The 26903-nt window shown below is 38.8% G+C and overlaps 1 protein-coding gene across 1 annotated transcript in view; it reads right to left on the reverse strand.

Annotated features, from left to right (window-relative positions):
* Window positions 1-2247: 2247 nt before the first annotated feature.
* The window catches only part of BRMS1L (BRMS1 like transcriptional repressor), a 171373-nt gene continuing 146717 nt past the window's right edge, over window positions 2248-26903 (reverse strand). Inside the window, exons 9-10 of the mRNA XM_053697737.1 lie at window positions 21775-21901; window positions 2248-4591 (exon numbers count right to left, since the gene is read on the reverse strand). Coding sequence (XP_053553712.1) covers window positions 4474-4591; window positions 21775-21901 — 245 coding nt within the window. The 3' untranslated portion in view covers window positions 2248-4473. The remainder of the gene's footprint in view (window positions 4592-21774; window positions 21902-26903) is intronic.

The raw sequence follows: 26903 nt of genomic DNA on the forward strand, positions 1-26903 counted from the left end.
AGAAGTTTAGACTTTGAAGTAACGTCTGCTGACCAGGACTTAAGCCATAGCGCCCTACGCGCAAAAATGGCAAAACCTGAATTCTTAGCCGTTAGTTTGGTTAACTGAAAAAAGGCGTCAGAAATAAAGGAATTAGCTAACTTAAGAGCTTTGATCCTGTCTAGAATATCGTCTAACGGGGTCTCTACCTGCAGAGCCTCCTCAAGAGACTCGAACCAAAAAGCCGCTGCAGCAGTAACTGGGGCTATGCATGCAAGAGGCTAGAGGATAAAACCTTGATGTATAAAAATTTTCTTAAGGAGGCCCTCCAATTTTTTATCCATAGGATCTAGGAAAGCACAACTGTCCTCAACGGGGATAGTTGTACGCTTAGCTAGGGTAGAGACTGCTCCCTCCACCTTAGGGACCGTCTGCCACGAGTCCCGCATGGCGGCATCTATGGGAAACATCTTTTTGAAAGCAGGAGGGGAGAGAACGGCACACCTGGTCTATCCCATTCCTTAGTAATAATTTCCGAAAACCTCTTAGGGACTGGAAAAACATCAGTGTAAACAGGCATTGCAAAGTATTTGTCCATTTTACACAATTTCTCTGGAACCACAATTGGGTCACAGTCATCCAGAGTCGCTAAAACCTCCCTAAGCAATAAGCGGAGGTGTTCAAGCTTAAATTTAAACGCTGTCATTTCAGAATCAGACTGAAGTAACGCCTTCCCTGAGTCTGAAATATCACCCACAGATAGAAGCTCACCTGCCTCGGCTTCTGAGTATTGTGAGGGTATATCGGACACAGAGGGGGTTCCACCATGGCTTCTAAACATATTGAACAAGGAGTTTCCTCTATGTCAGACATGTTTAACAGACTAGTAATGAGACAAGCAAGCTTGGAAAACACTTTAATAAAGGTAAAACAGCAATTAAACAAAAAACTTTACTGTGCCTTTAAGAGAAAAAAACTAACACTTAAACTGCAAAACAGTGAAAAAATAAAGCAAATTCTTTGAAAATTTTACAGTGTGTGTAAGGGACTAAAGCAGCATTGCACCCACTTGCAAATGGATGATTAACCCCTTAGACCCCAAACCGGATTGAAAAACGTTAAAAGACAGTTGAGCACCCTGACACAGCTCTGCTGAGGCTCCTACCTGCCCTCAAATACGATTCTGTGCAGAAATAAACCCCTTGTAATGGTCCTCAGGTGTCAGAGGACTCCTCTAGGGAAGCTGGATGTCTCAGTCTGAATAAAAACTGTGCATTTAGAGCGCTAAAATAGGCCCCTCCCACCATGTACTGGATGCCAGAGGGGCCTTAAGAAAGTACTCCTAGGAGTATCTGATTAGCCATGTGGAAACTAGGCCCCAAATAAAGAGTTATCTCCCTCAGAAAAAAAACTTCCTATTTTTAAAAACATGTAAACGTTTTGTCCCTAAGTAATATAAGTATTAACATGAGTATTACCCTGTTCTGTAAGCCTGATCCCAGTCGCTGTTAAATCACTGCATCAGTACACAAGGCTCTGTCAGTATTTTCTAGAACTCATATCATCTCTCTAGAAATAAAATTACTGAACATACCTCAAGGCAGGTAATCTGCAGGCCGTTCCCCCAACTGAAGTTGTCCCATATTCTTCAGTTATGTGTGAGAACAGCAGTGGACCTTAGTTACAAACCGCTAAGATCATCAAATCTCCAGGCAGAACTCTTCTTCTAATTTCTGCCTGAGAGTAAAACAGTACAACGCTGATACCATTTAAAAATAAACTCTTGATTGAAGGTAAAACTACACTAAGTCACCACATACCTCTTGATACTTCCTTTCTTGTCGAGAGTTGCAAGAGAATGACTGGGGGTGGCAGTTAGGGGAGGAGCTATATAGACAGCTCTGCTGTGGGTGTCCTCTTGCAACTTCCTGTTGGGAAGGAGAATATCCCACAAGTAATGGATGAACCTGTGGACTGGATACACCTTACAGGAGAAAACAGTGTTAAATATCTCTCAACGCTTTTTGAGGGGCTTTCATATATGCCTTCCATTTCAGAATGAGAAACTTTGCCAATATCTCCACACTGGACACACTGCTGTCCACATTCATAAAACATCCCCAATCTGAAGTTTTACTGACAAATGTGTTTTTCTTTAAACATAATTTATAAAACGTGTTAATTGGTTCCACTTCTTCAGTGAATTAAGAACTGCTTACTCTAACAGCAAGGAATATCACATGCTGGCAAAATAATATGAGGCAAGTATATTTTATTATGGTATTTAATTTATGTTGAAAACTAAACATATACCACCATAACAGAGTTTTGTGTTACATGAAGGATAACCCCATTAAAAGAGAGGAATAATGTCTTATCTCATCAGCATTGATAAGCTAGAGCATTAAACAGACCCAAGAATTCCAATCAGATCAAATGGGAAAAGTTAAACATTAAATAGTAAAATAAAATATTTGTTCATGCAAAAACTTTCAAGAGTACTTTACTGCTAACTTTATCATCATGGTTGAAATAACACAGACAGCCCTAAAAAAAGGCTTAAAGGGGTAGAATGGTAAAGAATTGAATTGTGCATGAGTGCAATTTTAATTAAAAGCATACTTCTAGTAAAAGTTAGTACTTTTTATTTCAGTAGCATACGCACAAAAGCTGTAAGTGCCTTATGCCCCAGTATACAAAAACACCACACGTTCCCAGAGAGTAAGTAGTGGCTCGTACGACACAAATTAAGTCTTCACTGAAGCAATACACAAAACACAACCAGCTTTCTGAACAGACAAGGTGTTTGATGTCTGATCCTTTAGTCACACATAGCATATGTTCGTATGCCGCTGAAACAGTAATACGTTTTACTAGAAGCATTTTTTCCTAATAGAAGTATATTGCGAAAATGATTTTATTTAAAATTCTATCCCTTTAAAATGACCGATAAGTTTAATTTGCATGTAAATCATAATATGAAGAATTTTTTTTGTAAAATCGATAATTTAAAGCAAGGAAAGCATTTGAAAGCGTCTTCAAATAAATTTTAATTTGAAAAATGCCCAAGTCTGAGGACATATATGAATAACTTGTTTACTACACGTAAATACAATGTTAACGTAGTTATCAGTAATAGGTGCTTTTATATATTTATATACTGTATATGTATAAAGTAACAAAAAAAAAAGTGTCTTGGCACAAATTTACTGAGAAGCAACACTTGCATTGTAAAATATTGCACTGCAGTTGCTAAAACAACATGACTAATTGTTTCACTATTACACAGCAGCTTTGTTGGTTTGAGTCCAGTTTCTATTTGGTGAATAAAGATGATGTAATAGCTTCATTCACAAATGTATGGTGCGAGTATCGAGTGATCCATACATTATGAGAGGAATTGCATACGTAGTAAAACAGCAGAGGTTTCTGTTCCAGTTAAGCCTAAAGTACTTTTAACATAGGTAACATAAAAATGAAATCTGCAATTAAAAAAAAGTCTGCAATAAGTTGCATTTAAAAGATGTAATTTCAACAAATTTTAAACCTAATCATCAAATATAACATAACGAGTATTAGTCTTATAACCAGTCCCTAGGATTAGAAAAGTCAACATATGAACTATTTTGTAATCATTATTTTCTAATGCCGCCCATGCAAATAAATCTTGAATACAAGTTCCTTTTATTATATATAATAGTTTCGCTATGGCACATTAGGATGAAATGTATAGAGAACATAATAAGCCTACCCAGTTCTTCCTTGGTATTGGTCACACCATAGATTTGTGAACTTTGATAGCTTTGTACAAACTGTACATATATGAACAAGTGAAAAAAAGCACCACAGCTTCACAATATAAAATCATTAACAACCAGCAATGATGCCTCCAATTTGTCAAACAGCCCTTTGCTATTATTTTAACAAGTTAGATAAGGCCATTCATAAAAATAAAATGGATTTAAATGTATCTGTAAACATGTGGAAATACTTATATATTCAAAGTAATAAAGTCATATGGTTAATACTGCAACAGATTTACAATAACTGATAAAGCAGATCAGAAAAATATTTCTGATGTGCATTAATAAACTACTTGCATCTGTTACGACAGTTTAAGTGCAAACCCAGAAGAAAACTTGGAACATTATCATATCATTATAAACTCCCAAGAAAGTTTGCCTTTGGCCACACATTTATGGGATTTGGCAATCAATGAGGTCAGGAGGTATTTAAGTAATTGTAACCAAGACAAGGTAAATACAAATATCTAAATCCGCTAATGATTATCTTGAAATACAGATATGATTGAAACATACATACAATCATGAAACCACTCACTACACACTCACATATAAAGTCCAAATAATACTTGCAAGTACAACAGAAAGTACTTAAATATATATTCCACAATTCCATGGCATGGCACAGTTTATATCCTTCCGCCACAAAAGAAAGAAGCATTGAATGAATATCCTTAGTGACAATCAGAACTCAGATGTGCTTGATGCTGTATTTCCCTTTCTGTAGTTGTGAAATATACAGTTTGGATTTACTGCCATCTTGTCTTTTAAACCAAACTTCGTCACTGTTTATTGTTGTTATAATGGCACTGAAAAACAATATAGAGAATATTAAGCTATATTTAAATGATTCACTGTATATATATATATATAAAATCTCACATATACAAATAAAGCATAGCATTTGCATTGTTCTAATAAAGGTATTATTCATATTGTGGCTGTTATTAGTCAGGTAACAAAACATATGAAATGATAGACATTAGCTGCTGCTTAATCATATAAGGAAGAGCTGAAAGCAGTTATGTCTGAGTAAGATACTGAATGCGATGGTCTGTTGTTCCAAAAATAGTCTCAACTGTCATGGCTGGAAAAAGGAAAAACAAGTTAAGAAGTAGGGAAAACCCTACATTTTTCTGAAAGAGCTGAGTTGATATTCAACACACGTAATGCAACTATAAATCTAAACAGTATTAACTTTAAAGGGACAGTCTACTCAAGAATTGTTATTGTTTAAAAATATAGATAATACCTTTATTACCCATTCCCCAGTTTTGCATAACCAACACGGTTATATTAATATACTTTTTACTTGTGATTACCTTGCACCTAAGCCTCTGCAGACTGCAATTTCTGTTCTTTTGACAAACTACAGACTTGCATTTTAGTTAATCAGCGCTGACTCATAAATAACTCCACAGGAGTGAGCAAAATGTTATCTATATGGCACACATGAACTAGCGTTGTCTAGCTGTGAAAAACTGTCAAAATGCACTGCAATAAGAGGTGGCCTGCAAAATGGCTTAGAAATTAGCATGAGCCTACCTAGGTTTTGCTTTCAACAAACAATACTAAAAGAACAAAGAAAATTTGATGAGAAAAGTAAATTGGAAAATTGTTTAAAAGTGCATACCCTATCTGATTCATGAAAGTTTAATTTTGACCAGATTGCCCGTTTAACATATTACATTTTAATATTCACCATAGAATATTTATGAGATGTGGAAAAGTGAGTTGGTATGTATGGAATGGTCGTAATTATTACTGAGCCAGCACACAGCATGGGAAGACGTAAGCAAATGGATTGATGAGCTTGCAATTTAAGGGACATGAAACCCAAAATAGAGAATAGAATTTTAAACAACATTCTAATGTACTTCTATTATTTAATTTGCTTCATTCTTCAGATATCCTTTGTTGAAGAAATAGCCATGCACCTGGGTGAGCCAATAACACGAGGCATCTACGTGCAGCCACCAATCAGCAGCTACTGAGCCTATTTAGATATGCTTTTTTTTAAGATATCAAGATTATGAAGCAAATGTTATAATAGAAGTAAATTAGAAAATTGCACGCTCTTTCTAAATAGTGAAAGAAAAAAAAATTGGGGTTTCAAGTCCCTTTAAACATTTTATTAAAAGGGACATTTTTCAAAAGGGACATTAAACACTAAATACTCTAGTCACAGGTACCACCGCGTTGACATCTAGCTTTCACTGCATTCCAGTGCTGACGTGTTTGCATGTGCGCAGCAACTCTTCTTCATGCAGTAAAATTTAGATTTCAAAATGGAAGCACCCATAATTAGAAGGCGGTCCACAAAACGTTTTTAGCGTTTAATGTCCAAAACTGGGGGTCGCTTAAAATTTTTCAGAGGTGCCACAAGATATGATAATGTACTGTGCACAATGAGATAGGAAAGCAGGAGGAGTCACTGGTATAACAGTAGGCTATGTTCCATTTATTAACCAAACAACAGCAGTGAAGCAATTAGGCAGAAAGGAATATAAGATTGCTGTTGACCTCCTTTTGTTTTTCAAGTGTACATTTTGTTTGGCTCAACTATGGATGGACGGGGACAGTAGCCTGCCCTATGAGATGGTGACCACTCAGCGTGCAGCCTTTTTGCCCACTTGTGCATTTCACAGAAGAGAACATTTCGTTCAGTCTGAAATTACCAGGCAATTTTCTTCTAAACAAAGGTTTTGAAAAGCTAATATCAAGCATGAAACTTTTATGAAATTATAGTAAAGTGAGGCTGGACAAAATACAAAGAATGGTATGGCTTATGTATGTTATGAGAGTCCTGTGCATGATAAGTCACATGATGTGTTGCAAAGTAAATTACACAGCAAAAATAGTTCAAGTCAATTTTGAAATGTACTACGATGCATTTCAAATTTCATTCTTTAGTTTCATTCTTTTGCTTTCCTGGCCCAAGACTTGAAAGTCAATTAACGTTAAAGCTTACCAAAGTATTTGGAATATTATGGCGTGAGCAGAAAATATATCTTAGGCTTTCTTATAATTTGAGCAAATTTTGAAGACTCTCCAAACTAGAGTTGACAAGTTGATAATTTTATCAAACTGCAGGTTCCTGTAAAGTCACATCTTACTCTCGGAACCATTGCTTCCTTCCCTGCAGAATATCTTTCAGACTTTGTAAAAGATTTGTACAGTTTTATAGAATCACACTCTTTCTTGGATCAGAGTTTATTTATTGTGGAATCAACCCTTCGAAACTTTGCCTTTATATGTCACTGTTGACATATGAAGGCTCAAAAGACACATTGTTTATTTAATGTCTCCTTTGATCTGTTTGACCTCCAATGACTAGGTCTATTGGTTAAAATCTTTTTCCTGGCACTTTCCCCATTCGGTCATCTGGGCATTATGTAAATCTAAGCCAAAAGGAGTGGGAGGGATACATGAAGGAGTGAGAAACTCCCAGACTGTTTGGATGGTTTCTAGGCACTCAGGGAAGATACAAGTCAGCATAGCTAACTAATATCAAAATACTAAGTGTCAACATTGATCTAATTTCAATTAGCTGCAATTATCATAGATCGGATCAGCCTAGAATCAGATCAGGTCACGTAACACAAACTCTTGTTTTTCACACCTATATAATTTCTACATTATTTCAGTTTACAACCGTCAGATTCCTTTTCACCTCCACTCAATCTTTTTCTTCAAATATTTCTCATATTTATTATAACCATGCTAACACATAGGCAGCAAATTAAAATAAGCCAATGTGCCAAGGCACTGTGCCAACATAAACTGCTCGTGATTAGGACCATCAGTCTGATTTTTTTTTTTATAATTTGTAATAACTTTAAAGTATATATAATAAAAAATAGTTATACAATGAAATATTACTAGCAATGCCAGAGTCTCTCTTATCCTTCAGCTCAGCAGTGATGTGCGGTGACTTCAGAGGCTGGTGAGGCAGTGGCTAGGAATCGGATACGCCTTCATTCTTTAGATATCCTTTGTTGAAGAAATAGCAATGCACATGGGCGAGCCAATCACATGAGGAATCTATATGCAGCCACCAATCAGTATCTACTGAGCATATTTAGATATGATTTTCAACAAAGGATATATGATTTTCTTCATTCTTTTGATATCCTTTGTTGAAAATCATATCTAAATATGCTCAGTAGCTACTGAGCATATTTAGATATGATTTTTCAACAAAGGATATCAAAAGAATGAAGAAAACCAGATATTAGATGTAAATTGGAAAGTTATTTAAAATTGCATGCTCTTTCTAAATCATGAAAGAAAACATATGGGTTTCATCTCCCTTTAAATGGTGTCTTGGCAAACTGGTCAACTTAGTAAACATCTGATTTTATTCTAAAGGATTGTAACAGAAACTCTTGCCAGATAACAAAATGCTTGCTGTGATTATGAGATCTAGAAATCCAGGCCCATTAAAATATGTTTAAAACATATTTTTTACTTTAATGCTGCAAATTATGCTTATAGATTCCTTCATTATTCTGTAAATATAAAAATGTTGGACTACATTAACAGCACTCATGGGATTAACTAAAAAATGAAGAGGTCTCAAAATTGCAAATATACCTTGAATATGTGTGGGAACAAGGTGACCTTATTAACACTATATGAAAGGGGGGGGAATAAATTAAAACATAACTTAGTATGTAGATAAAGATTAAAACTGGAATCACTTTAGTAAAAACACACTTAGGATTTCTCATTGTTAGGTATGTACTGTTGCATAGTAAAGGTAATAGTGTGCTTTAGGTGCTTGCTTGGTTAATCACATAAAACTGACGTATTGCCATTTGGGTATAGCAATTTAATGTAAATAACCTTTATAAATAACCTGAGAATGTCTAAATAGCAAAAATGTCAATGTCAATTCTGCTATTTAGACATTCTCAGGTTATTTATACAGGTTATTTACATTAACTTGCTATACCCAAATGGAAATACGTCAGTTTTAAGTGATTTAACCAAGCACCTAAAGCTAGCACACTATTACCTTTACTATGCAAAAGTACATACCTAATGAGAATTCCTAAGTGTGTTTTTAATAAAGTGATTCCAGTTTTAATCTTTATCTGCATATTAAAATTTATGTTTTAATTTATTTCCCCCCCTTCATATAGTGTTAATAAAGTCACTTTGTTCCCACACATATTCAAGGCTTCAAGCAGCAGGTATATTTGCAATGCAATTTTGAGAATTGAGACCTCATTTTTTACTTATTCCCAAGTGGCAGACAAGACAGTGCTCAGAGTGCTGTTAATAGTAACGTGACGCAGTGGGCAGTGGGCACTGCAGTAGCAGTTGGGCACGAAACTTGTCAGTGTCAAATGTTCTGTTGATCTGTGATCGGATTCGGATGTCATGTATTGTCCCTCTAATTTATATAATAAAAAACACTCACTTCACCTAAGCAGACTGTTGCTAGCACTGACCACTGGAGTCTGTCACCACCACTCAAGCACCACTCACTGACTGTGTGACTGTGTTGACCCCGACACGTCTATGGCTGCTTCTGTTCTGTACTATTATTGCACAATGAATCAATCACATTCACAGATACCATTCAGTTTGTCAGGGTCCGTCCAGCAGATTTAAGTAAATATTTCTGTGCCATTTTTAATTTATAGCCAGGGCCGGACTGGGACCAAAAATAGGCCCGGGCATTTTAAGGCAAAACAGCCCACTCCTCCCCCATGTTTAATTTAAACGCCCACATACACACACTCAAATGCACACACACCACACATATAAACACGTACATGCATGCACATTACACATATAAACACACATCACGCATACATATACTCATAGACAAGCACAGCACACATACTTACATATGCGCATACACCACACATACACGCACGCATACAACACATACACACACACTCATGTGCATGCAAACCACACATACACCCAGATACGCACACAACACACACACTCATATGCATTAATACCATATATATATATATATATATATATATATATATATATATACACAAGTTACATCAGATATACATAAACAGAGGACCCAGAGGTCACTTGAAACATGGTTGTAAGTATATATTTTAAAACCTGTGTCCCAAAACTATTACATCTAAAAATCAACAGCTGCTTTCTACAGTAAACATTTAACATTTTGCTCTCAGCTTTTTTAAAGTTTATATAGTAGATTTAATTTTTTTTCCAGGGGTACAAATTCATTACCTTCAATGCATTTTTTTAATAATAAAAAAAAAAAAAGACCTATTTGAAATATTAATAATTAGTCCTACAGCAACATAATAAAATAAAACCTGTAGGCAAATAGCCTCACTGTACTTTACACTTTTGAAAACAAGGGGTTAAAAAAACAAAACAATGATATAAAATGTCTGCCCTCTGTTATCAGGGGTCACAGCATGCATAGATTACACACAGGGAAGCTGTAAAAAGCAAACATCTGACCTGACAAGCTGCACTTATTTATTTGTACACAAAAAGTGAACAGTGCTCAAGATTGTCTCTTACCTATGTAGAGGGGTCAATTTAAATTGTATTAAATCACAAGTGACAGCTCTTCTATTGCCGGCATCTGCTACACTGCTCTGCTCAGCCCACCTTCTTCTCCTTGTCTCCACAGAAGCCCGTGCATCGGCATGGAGGTAATAAACTCTGCTATGACATTTTTAGCTGTTCTCCTTCTCGGCATGCCATCAATTAACCAACTTGCAAACTGCAAAGTAACTTTAGCTATGTAATGTCTGTGCACCTCTCTGCTTTACGCGTCTGGAGGCTTTGATTTTCTGCAGATGCCATTAGGTGTAAATGCTGAAACAGCTTGCCAGCTAACGTGATTCTTGCTCCTCTGGTCCTAACCATATGCAGCAGAGTGCGGAGGCCTCAAAGGACCAGCCTGGTTAGCTCTCTTGCCCCCAATGCCCTGGATTACAAATTTACAACAATAAAAAAAAACTTATAAAAAAAGAAAAGTAAGAGAGAGCTCCCAAGTCACTGCGCTCCCCACTGCAGCACCTCAGCAAAAAACAGCCCAGTCTGTCCCCGCTTGGAAACGGCCCTTGTCACATTGAAATTTGAAAGGTTGTTGTGTATGTATTTGTATTAATTAAATAAACATTCCAACGGCAGTCGGCACCTACCTCTGGTGCTCCTCCGGCTCCTAGTCCTCCTGTCCTGAGTGACGTCCTGTCCAGGTCCTGCGCCCCTGACTCCACTCCTGTCTCAGTATCACTCACAGTCGGCCAGGGCCCGGGTCACGCCGTCAACACAACACAGCAGAGTGCAGCACTTCGAGCGATCGACTGACACCCACCACGTCTGACTCTAGTCTGCTGCTCTGACACATGACCGCACGCGGAAGGATCTATTTCATTCCCGCCCGGCACTCAGAGACAGCCAGCCCCAGTCAGATTCAGACGAGTTCTGAATTCTGAATCTGATTGGCTGAGAGTCTGAGACTAGTAGTGAGACTGAGAGGCGGCCAGGACGGAGGCTAGCCTCCTGTGGAAGCGTATGGGGCGCATTGGAGAGCACTGCATTAGCACCTTTTCTCCTCTTGGTGGCAGTCTCTCAGCGTCCCATACACTTCCACAGTAGTCAATACATTCATATTGCGCAATGCAAGGACAGCCGGCTGTCCTTGTTTTGCGCAATATGAATGTATTGATGTAATAAGTATATTACGGTCGGTTTTAATAAAATTTACAGTGAGTGTTGACAAAAACAGAATCCTGATTTTGGTGGAGGGGTGGGGGGGTAGGGGGGGTCCCCTTATTTTATAAAAAAAAAAAAATATATGAAAAAAAAAATCTATTTTTTTTATTTTTTTATTTTAAATAAATGCTGTAATTACATAGATTGGCCAGGGGAGGCACTGCCTCACCTGCCTCCTGTGACTGCACGTCACTGCAGCTCAGCATCCTTCTGCTTTGTCTTTACCAAATTCCTAGATTTACAGCATAAAACATTTGATCTACTCTTACTTATAACATGTCACTTACCATTCATTAGTACCTTGACCCAACTTCTTACACTTATGCCTTTTAGTATACACTGTCTGTCTGCCTGATTCACTCAGTTTATGTATTCCGGACAACACTGCTTTAACCTTGCTTTATGCTTTAACACTGCTGTTAACACTGTCTGTCTGCCTGATTTACTCAGTGTACACTGATCAGCCACAACATTAAAACCACTGACATATTTAAGTGAATAACATTGATTATATTGTCAAGGTGTAGGATATATTAGGCAGCAAGTGAACAGTTCTTGAATTTCATGTGTTGGAAGCAGGAAAATTGGGCAAGCAAAAACTTTTGAATGACTTTGACAAGAGCCAAATAGTGATGGCTAGACGACTGGGGTGTGGGGTGCTCCAAGAATGCAGTGGTTAGTACCTACCAAAAGTGGTACAAGGAAGGACAACTGGTGAACCGGCGTCAGGGTCATGGGCGCCCATGGCTGTTGCACTTGGGGAGCGAAAGCTATCCGTCTTGTCCAATCACACTAAAGAACTACTATAGCTGAAATTACTGAAAAAAAAATAATGCTGGCCATGATAGAAAGGTGTCCGAACACAAAATGCATCACAGTTGGCTGCGTATGGGGCTGCATATCTGCAGACCGGTCAGAGTGCCCACGATGACCCCTGTCCACTGCCGAAAGCACCTTCAATGGGGACGTGAGCTTCAGAACTGGACAATGGAGCAATGTAAGAAGGCTGCCTGGTCTGATGACTCACGTTTTCTTTTAGATCAGGTGGATGGCCGGATGCGTGTGCATCGTTTACCTGGGGAAGAGATGGCAGCAGGATGCACTATGGGAAGAAGGCAGGCCAGCAGAGGCAGTGTGATGCTCTGGGCAATGTTCTGCTGGGAAACCTTGGGTCCTAGCATTCATGTTGATATTAGTTTGACACTTACCACTTACCTAGAGGTTGCTGCAGACCGCATACACCCCTTCATGACAATGGTGTTCCCTAATGGCAGTGGCCTCTTTCAGAAGGATAATGCACCCTGCCACACCAACAAAAATTGTTCAGGAATGGTTTGAGGAACAAGATGAGTTTAAGGTATTGCCTTGGCCTCCAAATTTCCCAGATCTCAACCCGATTCAGTATTTGTGGGATGTGCTGGAACAACAAATCCAATACATGGAGGCCCCACCTTGCAACTTAAAGGACTTAAATGATCTGCTGCTAATGTCTTGGTGCCAGATACCACAGGACACGTTCAGAGGTCTTGTGTAGTCCATGCTTGACCCAACAAAGCAGTTTTGGCAGCACAAGGGGGACCTACACCATATTAGGCAGGTGGTTTTAATATTGTGGCTGATCAGTGTACGTATTCCAGGACAACACAGCTTTAACGTTTGCCTGATTCACTCAGTGTATGTATTCCAGGACAACACTGCTTTTACCCCTGTCTGCCTGATACATTGAGTGTATGTATTCCAGGACAACACTGCTTTTACCCCTGTCTGCCTGATACATTGAGTGTATGTATTCCAGGACAACACTGCTTTAACCCTGCTTTTAAACCTGTCTGCCCGATTCACTCAGTTTAATTTCTATTTCTCTCTTTTTCAAATCTTAATTCTCATTTATGTTATTTTATTGTCTTTCAAATTTTCCTGTGTATGTTAAGGTGCCATATCCATTGTTTCTTTAGGTTGTGTTCTTACTGCTCTAATGTATGACGTATGCTAATTATGATCATGTGACTGCTATTACCCATAAATTGGTTACCTAGCTTGTTAGGGCAGTTGTTGTTTGCAGCATGTGTGGAGCTCTTTAAGTGTGGAATTTATAAGTGTGTGGTTTGGAGTTATGTGCAGAGTTAGACAAATTAAAAAATAGGTGCTTATATCTAATCTCCCTAACGTTCCAATGTTAGCTAAACATGCAATACTTTCTCTTGTCAGCCTTTACCTTCTCCTCCTTAAAGTCATAGCTCTTCCTTTCACAAACAGCAATCAGACTATTCATATCTTCTTCTACTGTCCCCCTCTACAACACACATGCACTCTATTCCTATGTCACATCACTCAGCAAACCGTGCTCCACCAATACTAAGAGAAGACGCTCACATAAGACACACTAATCTTCTTTCTCGTAACATCTTTCTTCTCCTTACAGCCGGGGATATCTCGCCTAACCCCGGTCCACCCTCTACCTCCCTGCTCACTACCCTGACTGACACCTCCAAAATCTTTCCCACATAAACCTCTCAACATCATTAACTGCACTTCTGTAAGTATCCCACAATCCTTTTGTGCCCTTTAGGATGCACTATCTGTATGCAACAAACTTACTTCTATTCACAATCTATTCATTTCACAATCACTTACCCTATTAGCCCTCACAGAAATGTGGCTCTCCTCCTCTAACATAACTGCTGTAGCCTCTCTGTCCTACAGTGGCCTGCACTTCAGTCACACTCATAAGCCAGGAGACAGACAAGGAGGGGGAGTAGGCATTCTTCTGTCTCTATACTATACCTTCCACTGCATTCCTTCACCCCCTCCCTTTCTTTCTCATTTTGAAGTTCACGCTATCTGCCTCTTCTCCCCTGTAGCTCGCCGTGTAGCTGTAATCTATCAGCCTCCTGGCCTAGCATCACAATTTCTAGACCACTTTGAAGCCTGGCTCCCACACTTCCTTTTTTGTAACGTCCCTTCTCTCATCTTAGGGGACTTCAACATACCCGTTGACAATTCTAACATGATTGCTGTCTTTATACTTCTCTCTCTTACCACCTCATTTGGCCGGCCCCAGTGGACAACATCTCCAACACACTGTGAAGGCAACTAAATCGACCTGGTCTTCATCAATCTCTGTGCCGTTTCCAAATTCTCTAAGTTCCCCTCTACTCTCTCTGACCACCATCTAACTTTCTCTCTTACCCTACCTGCTGCATCCTTACAAGCCCCCAAAACACTGCTACCTTAAAGGAATTTAAAAGACTTTGATCTCACAGACTTTTCTACACAACTAAAAACCTCTACTCTCCAAGACCTTATCCCTCTCTTGCCCAGACCTAGTGGCCTAACAGTATAATTCTGCACTAAAATCAACACTTGACAAAGCCGCACCCTCCAACGTTCGACGCTCATCATGCACTCGATGACAACCATGCCACACCATCTGCAGAAAAGGCACGGACTACTCAACGTCAGTGGAGGAAATCACACAACTTTGCTGATTTCCTGCATTATAAATTCTTTTGGTCATACAACTCTGCCCTCAGCCTGGCCAAACAAGTCTATTTTTCCTCCCTTGTATCATCTCACACATCCAACCCCAGAAGGCTGTTCTCAACCTTTAACTCACTTCTACATCGACCTGCACTTCTCTCTGCTTCTCTAACCCCTGCTCTAACTCATCTCTTTAACCAGTCTCTCACCACTGGCGCATTTGCTGATACATTCAAGCATGCGTCAATCATACCAATCTTAAAAAAGCACTCACTTGACCCTTCCATCCCTTCTAACTATCGGCAGGCCTCGTTACTTCCATTTGCTTCAAAATTAGTGGAGCGACTAGTCAATCACCTAACTCAATTTCTCTCAACTAAATACTTACTTGACCTACTAAACACTCAACAGAAAACGCTTTTACTAAAGCAACAAATGATCTACTATCAGCTAAAGCAAAGGGATTTTTTCTCGATCATTCTACTGCTTTCAACACAGTTGACCATCCTCTCCTCTTACAAATCCTACATTCATTCATCTTATAAATCCTGGCATCCAAGATACAGCCATATCTCTCAAATCGCTCGTTTACAGTTTCCTTTACCACATATCCTCTGATCCTTTGCCTTTCTCAGTTGAAGTACCGCAAGGCTCTATCTTGGGCCCATTATTTCTTTTCTATATATACAATTCTTTCCTTGGAAAACTTATATCCTACTTTGGCTTTTAGTACCACTTATATGCTGATGATACCCAAACCTATCTTTCCTCTCCTGATATCTCTCCCTCCTTACTTAACTAGATTACAAACTTTCTCTGTGCAATCTCCTCTTGGATGTCCTCACACTATCTATAACTATATATATTTAGAACTGAGCTGCTTCTCATTCCCCCCTCTTAGAGACATCCAACACCTGATATTTCTCTAACAGTTGGAGATTCTATTCTCAACACCTCACCCCAGGTCAGCTGTCTTGGGGTCACACTTGACTCTCATCTCACATTCATTTCACATATACACACACTCGCCAAATCCTGTCATGCACACCTACACAAAATCTCTGCTGCTACTACAATTCATGTGGCGAGCTTCCCCAAACCTTAAGCAACATAAGCTCTTCGGAGCAGGGCCCTCCTTCCTCCTGTACTAGATCACAATACCGTTATGTTTTTGTATATTATCACAAACCCTTGTCATTGTATACCCCCTATCTCTGTACCCAGCACTATGGAATTTAATGGCACTATACAAATAAATGATAATAATAATACTGGAAATACTAATTAAAATGCAAAAATAATTAAACTTTCATGATACAGACAGAGCATACAATTTTAACACAACTTTCCAATATACTTCTAATAATACATTTGCTTTGTTCTGTGTTTATTCTTTGTTAAAAAGCATACCTAGGTAGGCTCAGGCGCAGAAATGCACCACTGTGAGCTAGCTGCTGGCATGGCTTCAGATATATGCCTCTTGTCACTGGCTCACCTGATGTGTTAAGTTAGCTCCCAGAGGTGCACTACTGCACCTTTAACAAATGATACCAAAGGAATAAAGAAAATGTGAAAGTTATTTAAAATTGTATGCGCTATCTGAATCATGAAAGACATTTTTTGGGTTTCATGTCCTTTTAACATGAGGTGTTCTAATGATCTGTATATTACTGGTGAATGTCATACTGGCTTAAAGTAAGAACATTGTCTTGAAATAATATTGCATTGCACCAGAAGACTACCAAATAATATTGTATATGGAAAAAAACAACACTAACCAAAGTGTGTTTTTAGGAAAAGAGAGGTGCGCCTATTCAATGCTATTCTTAAAGTGAAAGTTATAATTATGATATTTTCTATTATTTCCTGTAAAGAATATAAAACAAAAATACAACACTAAAATTATATATATATATATAAAGAATGATCAACAAATGAAATATAATAAATACTTATTGGATTCCTCGGTATTGATATACAGAAAAAGAAAAGTCCATGTATATTCAGTGTACTGAAAAGTCCCACGATTCTTAAGAAATTATATAGTGTAGATAGCCCCAGGAATCAGCAGCTCTCTCCAAAGTATACGTAGAAATGAAGCTTGGTCCTGGGAATGACAAAAGAGGGAAGAGGCGCTCTGGTGCAGATAAACCCAATAATGAGTGAGATTTCCAATAAAAGAGAAATACTAATACTCACAAAGGTGATTGCACTTCCAGTGCAATAATCCACAAGCCGAAACTTCTGAGCCGTTCGGCTGACTCTTTCTCTCCCGGTATGCTCCCGGCAACAATCAGGCCCCGGTATGCTCCCGGCGACAATCTGGCCCCTAAGAGAAATAAAGCATAGAACACCTTTGGTGCAGATAACCCTGACCAATATGGAACTACTATCAGAGGGTAGATGTGAATACTCACAAACGTGTGTGCACAATCAGTGCAATATCGAGCGGACCGAAACTTTATAAAGCCGTTCGGCTGACTTCCGAAAGAAATGTGGCTATTGCTCTCACAAGTCCAGTGGAAAAGAACAGTTCAAAGCAAGGTAGAACAATATAAAAACTTTTATTAAAATACTTAAAACTTCGCTACGCGTTTCTCGGCTGCTCGCCGTTTCATCAGGCTCATAAATTTAGTGAACTACCTTGCTGTCTTAAAAAGGCTGAATTAACCAATGGGGATAGTTTGTGTATTACACACCCACCGTAACTCCCCCACCAATGGAGATGGTTTAAATGTTGCACACCCACCATAACATGTGCATTGATTGATTAGGTGCTACACCTCTTGCAAAAACTTTATAACTAACAAAGTTGTATCTCAGCTGTCGATAACATACTATTACAGATATCAATATATACATATTCGTGACAACATCGAACAACATATTGCGGGTAAACATAAAGACTCAACTTATATCTGATGCACGACGTGTGCGCAATGATCTAAATTTTATACATAATATGTACAAATAAATGTCCTATAAATTCTAGGTTTCAGGGGATTAACCCTTCCTTATATGAGTATATGATCTGTGTACATAATACGTTCAGCATACATAGACTTCTTCCTCCAGAAATATGTCACTAACCTCGAATCATACATTAGAGATTCATCTGACCTTCTAGAGAAACTTACACATATTTCCATCACAGATGATCTATTATGGATAACCTGTGATGTAGAAGCGCTCTATTCTAACATCCCTCATAATCAAGGTGTAATAGCAATCTCCAATTATTTGGAAGATGATCTATACATTCCACCATTGCAAAAACAATTTATTTTACAATTAATTTTATTTGTTTTACAACACAATTATTTTCTGTTCCAAGATAAATATTTTTTACAGACCAAAGGAACCGCCATGGGCACCAGGTTCGCCCCTAGTTTTGCAAATTTGTATATGGGTAGTTTTGAGAATCAATATATTTACCAATCTGAATTCGGGGTGAACCTGGTGTTTTATGGTAGGTTCATAGACGACCTTATATTTTTGTGGAATGGCTCTAAAGACAAAGCAGTAGAATTTATTAACCATCTAAATAACAATGATAGGGGACTTAGATTTACAAGCTGCATTCATTCAGAGAGTGTAGTCTTTTTGGACTTGAGTTTGTGTTTTAATGGCAACGGTGGAATCGATAGTTCTACCCACTTCAAAACTGTGGACAGTAACAGTTACTTAGATTATTCCAGTAATCACTACCATCCTTGGAAAAGGAATGTCCCATATGGGCAATTTAAAAGAATAAGGAGAAATTGTAGTTTACTAACAGATTATGACAAACAAAGTCTCATTCTTAAAGAGAGATTCAAGGAAAAACACTATCCGATGGAACTTATTGAGTCCAGTTATCAAAGAGCAAGAAATGAAATAAGGGAAAATTATTTTGTCCAGGTAAAAGACAATAAACAAACAAGATTAGGAGCTGACAAACCAATGGAAATTAGATTCATTACACAATTTAATAGTAATCACAAGGAAATTAAAAACATATTCCAGAAGCACTGGAGAATTTTAAAGAGAGACCCCGTTCTTAATGATTTGATTGGAGATAATCCATCTATAGTATATAAAAGGGCACCTACTCTGAAAAATATTCTAGCACCTAGTAAGGTTGTTAGACATCAAACCAATAAGGTTTGCAAAACCACGCACAAATGGAACAAGAGCCAAAACAATAGTTGTTCAATTATGAATAGGGGTGCTTACAAATGTAGGATCCCTAGATGTAAAATGTGTGACCACATCGGTCATGGCACACTCTATTTTCGTTCTCATGTAGATACCAAAACCTATAGAATTAAAAGTAGGATGACCTGTGCTTCCAATTATGTTATATATTTAATATCCTGTGATTGTGGGGTTCAATATATTGGTCGCACAATCAGACGTCTGAGTCATCGTTGGTCCGAACACTATTGTAGTATCATTAGAAATAAGAAATCCCATAGTGTTATTAAACACTGCCATAAAAAACATGGAGGAAACCCCAACTGTTACACGATAGTGCCGATAGAGGAGATTGAACCCTCCAACTTATACAGCAGATTCCTGAGGCTGAGGCAGAGAGAGACATACTGGATTCATAAACTGAAGACCATGCATCCTCTGGGTCTTAATCTAAATGTGGATCTAGCAGCATTTTAAGATCCATTTATCCATAATCCACGAGTGTGTCTCTCTCTGCCTCATCCTGCAGGTAGTATTATCATATATCATATTATACTCTGTCTTCTATCCCAGATGTTTGTTTAGAATGCTTGGAACTGGTATCCTCAAATACACATATATATTCTGAATCACATATATATACCAAATATATGTAGTCTTTTCCAAAGCCAATACGGCTCAGAAGAGTTAATATAAATATAAATATAAAAACATCACTACACACGATTTGGGTTAAGACCAAGGAATTTGAATTCCAATACTCAAGTTATAGAAATAGGAATTATCCCAATCATAATGGGATCTATCTACAACAGTAATAAAACAAAGGTATATAAAAGATTCTGCTTTAGATTTCACAATCCTCGTACACACACTTTTTCACACTCTATAATAGGTGTTTATACAAACCTTGTTCTACCAATTTTTTCTATTTAACACAACGTTAGACCACACAGACATTTCACCCTTCACTCTAAAATTTTAGACATTTACAAGCACAGCTACACTAATTAATTGTTGCATTACAATTTACAGTTTCTCAACACTACCCATTTCTAGTTATAATTATCACCAGTAGCATCTTTATATTCGAATTAATCAGTATTCCCCTTAGATAAATGCTACTTATAGATTCACCACATTAAGGGCACATACACTAATATCCCTATAACATTAAGGGCACATACACTAATATCCCTATAACCATGATTCACATTAGCACTACATCTGGGATATATCCTCCTCGATATATCATCACGTAGAGGAAACACATATGGTATAGGTATTATAGGAACTATATTATTACAAGGTTACTAATGCCACTATAAATTTATTTAAAAACACTAAGGGTTCGAAACCGTAATTTGGGATTATATAGAATGTTTAGATTCAAATAATAGAATGTTATTATCTCTTAAACCAAATTGGACAATATCCAAAATACTTAGAAATACATTGAGATTTATTGCATTTACAACGAATGTCATAATATTTAATCACTATCTTTATGTATTATGTTAACAAGCAGTAACTATACATGTATGATGCATGATATACGGCATCATGTATGTAAGTGTCATATCAATAACACAGCGAGGGTATTATGTACACAGATCATATACTCATATAAGGAAGGGTTAATCCCCTGAAACCTAGAATTTATAGGACATTTATTTGTACATATTATGTATAAAATTTAGATCATTGCGCACACGTCGTGCATCAGATATAAGTTGAGTCTTTATGTTTACCCGCAATATGTTGTTCGATGTTGTCACGAATATGTATATATTGATATCTGTAATAGTATGTTATCGACAGCTGAGATACAACTTTGTTAGTTATAAAGTTTTTGCAAGAGGTGTAGCACCTAATCAATCAATGCACATGTTATGGTGGGTGTGCAACATTTAAACCATCTCCATTGGTGGGGGAGTTACGGTGGGTGTGTAATACACAAACTATCCCCATTGGTTAATTCAGCCTTTTTAAGACAGCAAGGTAGTTCACTAAATTTATGAGCCTGATGAAACGGCGAGCAGCCGAGAAACGCGTAGCGAAATTTTAAGTATTTTAATAAAAGTTTTTATATTGTTCTACCTTGCTTTGAACTGTTCTTTTCCACTGGACTTGTGAGAGCAATAGCCACATTTCTTTCGGAAGTCAGCCGAACGGCTTTATAAAGTTTCGGTCCGCTCGATATTGCACTGATTGTGCACACACGTTTGTGAGTATTCACATCTACCCTCTGATAGTAGTTCCATATTGGTCAGGGTTATCTGCACCAAAGGTGTTCTATGCTTTATTTCTCTTAGGGGCCAGATTGTCGCCGGGAGCATACCGGGGCCTGATTGTTGCCGGGAGCATACCGGGAGAGAAAGAGTCAGCCGAACGGCTCAGAAGTTTCGGCTTGTGGATTATTGCACTGGAAGTGCAATCACCTTTGTGAGTATTAGTATTTCTCTTTTATTGGAAATCTCACTCATTATTGGGTTTATCTGCACCAGAGCGCCTCTTCCCTCTTTTGTCATTCCCAGGACCAAGCTTCAAATAATATTGTATTGCTTTGAATTAATACCTAAATCTACAATTTCCATACCTGGTTGGGTACTCATCCTTTTTGTCAATGCAGATTGCTTGCCCTCGGCCGTACCATTCTCCATCATAGTGTAGTCGACCTTCTTCTGATCTGGCACTGTGCAGATGCTTCTCCAGTTTTACTGGAACTAGAAGAGAGGAAATAACAATGTGTTCCTTAACTGCAAACAAGATTCTTCACAGGTTAACTATTAAAATCCAACATAATGCTATCAATGCGTCTTCTAGAGTATTGCTTGTACACTGTATACAGATTTAAACTGCACTACGGTCCTTCAAAATATTGCAGTCACTTCATTTTCATTTATAGATGAAAAATAGTATTAGCATCTGTTCTAAAGGGACTGGATCCTTGGGAAATCCCTGTATGAGAAAATAGTGTTAGCAGACAAAGTGATGTTCATGCCCTACCCAGATTGGAACAAGCATCTTAAAATATTAAAAGGTATCACCTTGTGCTTTTCCAATTTTTGTTCACTAAAGAGTTTATACTTTTCTTTAATCTACTGCCCAACCTTGTACCACAATGTCTCAACATTCAGAAAAGTTATGGAAAGCATAGAGCCTTTAAGACTCATTCACTATTAATGCGGCCATTAAATGGACATAAAAAACTTAAATGAGAAAACGCTTATATATTTTAGAGCATTTTCCGATTGTACTACTGCTAGCTTAAACCGTGTGTTTAACTGCTACAAAAGAGTTAAACACACAGTTAAAGTCATCCCCAGAGCAGCGATACATTACCGCTCGTGTTTGGCTCGCTGGCTTGTGTACCACTTACAACTGGTAGTGTATTTAGCCGTTAGATCTGACTTTATGGGCATAATTCTACAAAGGGCATTTATATATTGCCATGACAGTGCTGTTAGAACTCCCCTTAGGAAAGATAGAAAACATAATTTATGCTTACCTGATAAATGTATTTCGCTCCGGATATGGTGAGTCCATGGAATCATCAATTACTAGTGGGAATATCACTCCTGGCCAGCAGGAGGAGGCAAAAAGCACTACAGCAAAGCTACTAAATATGTCACTTCCCTTAGCCATAATCCCCAGGTATTCGGCCGAAGGAAAAATGGAAAAAGAAGATAATTATCTTATGTTTTCTTTCCTAAGATATGGTGAGTCCATGGAATCATCAATTATTAGTGGGAATCAATACCCAAGCTAGAGGACACAGATGATAAGGGAGGGACAAGACAGGTAGACCTAAACAGAAGGCACCACTGCCTGAAGAACCCTTCTCCCAAAAGAAGCCTCAGCCGAGGCAAAACTATCAAGTTTATAAAACTTTGAAAAAGTATGAAAAGAAGACCAAGCTGCAGCCTTGCAAATCTGTTCTACACAAGCTTAATTTTTAAATGCCCAGGAAGAAGAAACACCCCTCGTGGAATGAGCAGTGATTCTCTCAGGAGGTTGTTGTCCAGCAGTCTCATAGACCAAACGAATAATACTCCTTAGCCAAAGAGAAAGAGAAGTAGCCGTAGCTTTCTGACCCTTGTGCTTTCCAGAAAAACAAACAAGCAAAGCAGAAGACTGACGAAAGTCCTTAGTCGCCTGAAGATAAAACTTCAAAGCACGCACAACATCTAGGTTGTGCAACAAACGGTCCTTAGGAGAAGAAGGATTAGGACACAAAGAAAGAACCACGATCTCCTGATTAATATTCTTGTTTGAAACAACCTTAGGTAGGAAACCTAATTTAGTACGTAGAACCACCTTATCAGAATGAAAAATAAGATAAGGAGAATCAAACTGCAGAGCCAAGAGTTCCGAAACTCTCAGAGCAGAAGAAATAGCAACAAGAAACAACACCTTCCAAAATAACATCTTAATATCTAAGGAATGCATAGGTTCAAATGGAGCCCACTGTAAAACTCTAAGAACAAGGTTAAGACTCCAGGAAGGAGTAACAGACTTCAAGACAAGCCTGATCCTAACCAAGGCCTGACAAAAGGATTGCACGTCTGACGCATCCGCCAAACGCTTATGCAATAAAATAGACAACGCAGAAATCTGAACTTTCAGAGTACTAGCTTAAAAACCTTTCTCCAGACCCTCCTGGAGAAAAGACAAAATCCTTGGAATCCTGACGCTACTCCAAGAGTAGCCTCTGGATTCACACCAATACAGATATTTACGCCATATCTTATAGTAAATCTTTCTTGTTACAGGCTTACGAGCCTGAATCATGGTCTCAATGACCGACTCTGAAAACCTGCGCTTAGATAAAATCAAGCGTTCAATCTTCAAGCAGTCAGCATCAGAGAAACAAAATTTGGATAAAGAAAATGACCCTGAAGTAGAAAGTCCTTCCTCAGAGGGAGTTTCCACGGAGGTAGAGACAACATTTACACAAGATCTGCATACCAAATCCTGCGAGGCCATGCCGGCACTATGAGAATCACCGACGCCCTAGTCCTGCTTGATCAAAGCAATGACTCTTGGCAGGAGAGCGAACGGAGGAAATATGTAAGCTAGACTGAAATTCCTAGGGACCGCCAGAGAATCTATCAAGAAAGCCTGTGGATCCCTTGACCTCGAGCCACACCTCAGAAGCTTGGCATTCTGCCGAGAAGCCATGAGATCCAGTTCTGGCTGCCCCCATTTGAGGATTAAACTGGATGAAAGGTCTGAGGGCTCAGAAAATCTGCCTACCAATTGTCCACTCCTGGGATGTGGATCGCAGAAAGACAACAGTTGTGAGATTCCACCCACTGGATTATCAGGGCCACCTCTGTCATGGCCAAGGAACTCTGAGTTCCCCCCTGGTGGTTGATGTACGCCACCAATGTTATGTTGTCAGACTTAAACCTGATAAACCGGGCTAAGGCTGAGGCCAGGCCAGTAGAGCATAGAAAATAGCTCTCAGTTCTACAATGTTTATAGGGAGAACTGACTCCTTTCGAGTCCAAAGACCCTGAGTCTTCAATGACCCCCAAAAACCTAGAAGGCTGGCATCCGTGGTTACGATTACCCAGGAAGGTCTGTGAAAGCAAGTTCCCTGGGAGAGGTGTTCCTGGGACAACCACCACAGAAGAGAGTCCCTTGTCGCCTGATCCAGAACTATTTGCAGAGACAGATCCGCATAGTCTCTGTTCCACTGCCTTAACATGCATAATTGCAGAGGTCTGAGATGGAACCAAGCAAACGGAATAATGTCCATGGAAGCTACCATCAGACCAATTACCTCCATACATAGAGCCACTGACGGCCGAGGAGAGGACCGAAGGACAAGACAAGAGCCAAAGATCTTTGTTTTTCTGACATCTGTCAGAAATATCTTCATTAGTAGGGAGTCTATTATGGTCCCTAAAAACACTACTCTTGTGGCTGGAATCAAATAACACTTTCCCAGATTCACCTTCCAACCGTGGGAGCGAAGAAAAGACAACAAGATACCTGTATGAGAGTTTGCTTGATGAAAAGACGACGCCTGAACCAGGATGTCGTCCAGATAAGGTGCTACTGCAATGCTCCGAGACCGGATCACTGCCAAAAGAGCCTCCAGGACTTTTGAGAAAATTCTGTGAGCTGTGGCAAGCCCGAATGGAAGAGCCACAAACTGAAAGTGCTTTTCTAGAAAAGCAAATGTCAGAAATTTGTGATGATCCCTGTGGATGGGAACAGGAAGGTACGCATCCTTTAGGTCTATGGTTGTCATGAACTGACCCTCTTGAACCAAAGGAAGAATGGAAAGTATAGTCTCCATCTTGAAGGACGGTACTCTGAGGAACATGTTTAAACACTTTAGGTCTAAAATAGGTCTGAAAATCCCCTCTTTCTTTGGAACCACAAACAGATTTGAATAAAATCCCAGTACCTTTTCCTGCAGAGGAACTGAAACTATAATTCCCAGGGCAAAAAGATCCTTGATACAATTTAAGAATGCCTCTCTCTTTATCTGGTCTACAGATAATCTTGAGAAGAAACCTGCCTCTGGGAGGAAACGTCTTGAATTCTATCTTGTACCCCTGAGATACAATTTCCACGGCCCACAGGTCTGGGGCATCTCGTATCCAAGCCTGAGCAAATTGAGAAAGCCTGCCCCCTACTAGATCCATTCCTGGATCGGGGGCCAACCCTTCATGCTGACTTGGAGTCAGCCGCAGGTTTCTTAGACTGTTTCCCTTTGTTCCAAAACTGACCAGTCCTACAGGAAGACTTGGATAGTTCCTGTTTGGAAGAGGAAGCGGAGGGTTTACCTCTAAAGTTACGAAAGGAACAAAGATAACTCTGACGCCCTTTCTGTTTATTCTTCTCCTGCGATATCTGAAATAATTTCAGCCAAACAAGGTCTTACCCTTGTAGTGAATAGCTAATAACTTAGATTTAGAAGAAACATCCACAGACCAGGATTTTAACCAAAGGGCTCTGCGAGCTAGGACCGCAAAACCAGACAATTTTGCTTCTAGTTTAATGAGCTTTAAGGAAGCATCCGTAATAAAGGAATTGGCAAACCTAAGAGCCTTAATTCTGTCCTGGATCTCCTCAAGAGGAGTATCTGAATAGAATCAGACATGGCATCAAACCAGTAAGCTGCAGTGCTGGTAACAGTAGCAATACACACCGCAGGCTGCCATTGAAGACCTTGGTGAACATACATTTTCTTTAATAATGCCTCCAATTTCTTATCAATTGGATCCATAAAGGAACAAATATCCTCTATGGGAATAGTGGTCCTCTTAGCCAAAGTGGAAATAGCTCCTTCCCCCTTAGGAACCGTTTGCCATGATTCCTTAATAGAGTCAGCTATAGGAAACATTTTCTTAAAAATAGGAGATGGAGAAAAAGGAATACCAGGTCTCTCCCACTCCCGTGCAATAATCTCAGAAGCACGGTGTGGAACAGGAAATACCTCTACCGCAGAGGGAACATCAAAATACTTGTTCAGCTTACTAGACTTCTTAGGGTTAACAACGATAGTAGTATCGGAGTCATCCAAGGTAGCCAAAACCTCCTTAAGTAACAAGCGGAGATGTTCCAGCTTAAATCTGAAGGACACAACTTCAGCATTAGCAGAAGGAATTATACTGCCTGAACCTGAGATTTAACCCTCAGATGCACCCGAAGAATCTTTATCCTCAGACTTCTGAGAGGAAATACTTTGATTAGCCACTTCAGGAT

This window comes from Bombina bombina, chromosome 1, assembly GCF_027579735.1.
Source record: "Bombina bombina isolate aBomBom1 chromosome 1, aBomBom1.pri, whole genome shotgun sequence".
In the NCBI taxonomy this organism is placed as follows: Eukaryota; Metazoa; Chordata; class Amphibia; order Anura; family Bombinatoridae; genus Bombina; species Bombina bombina.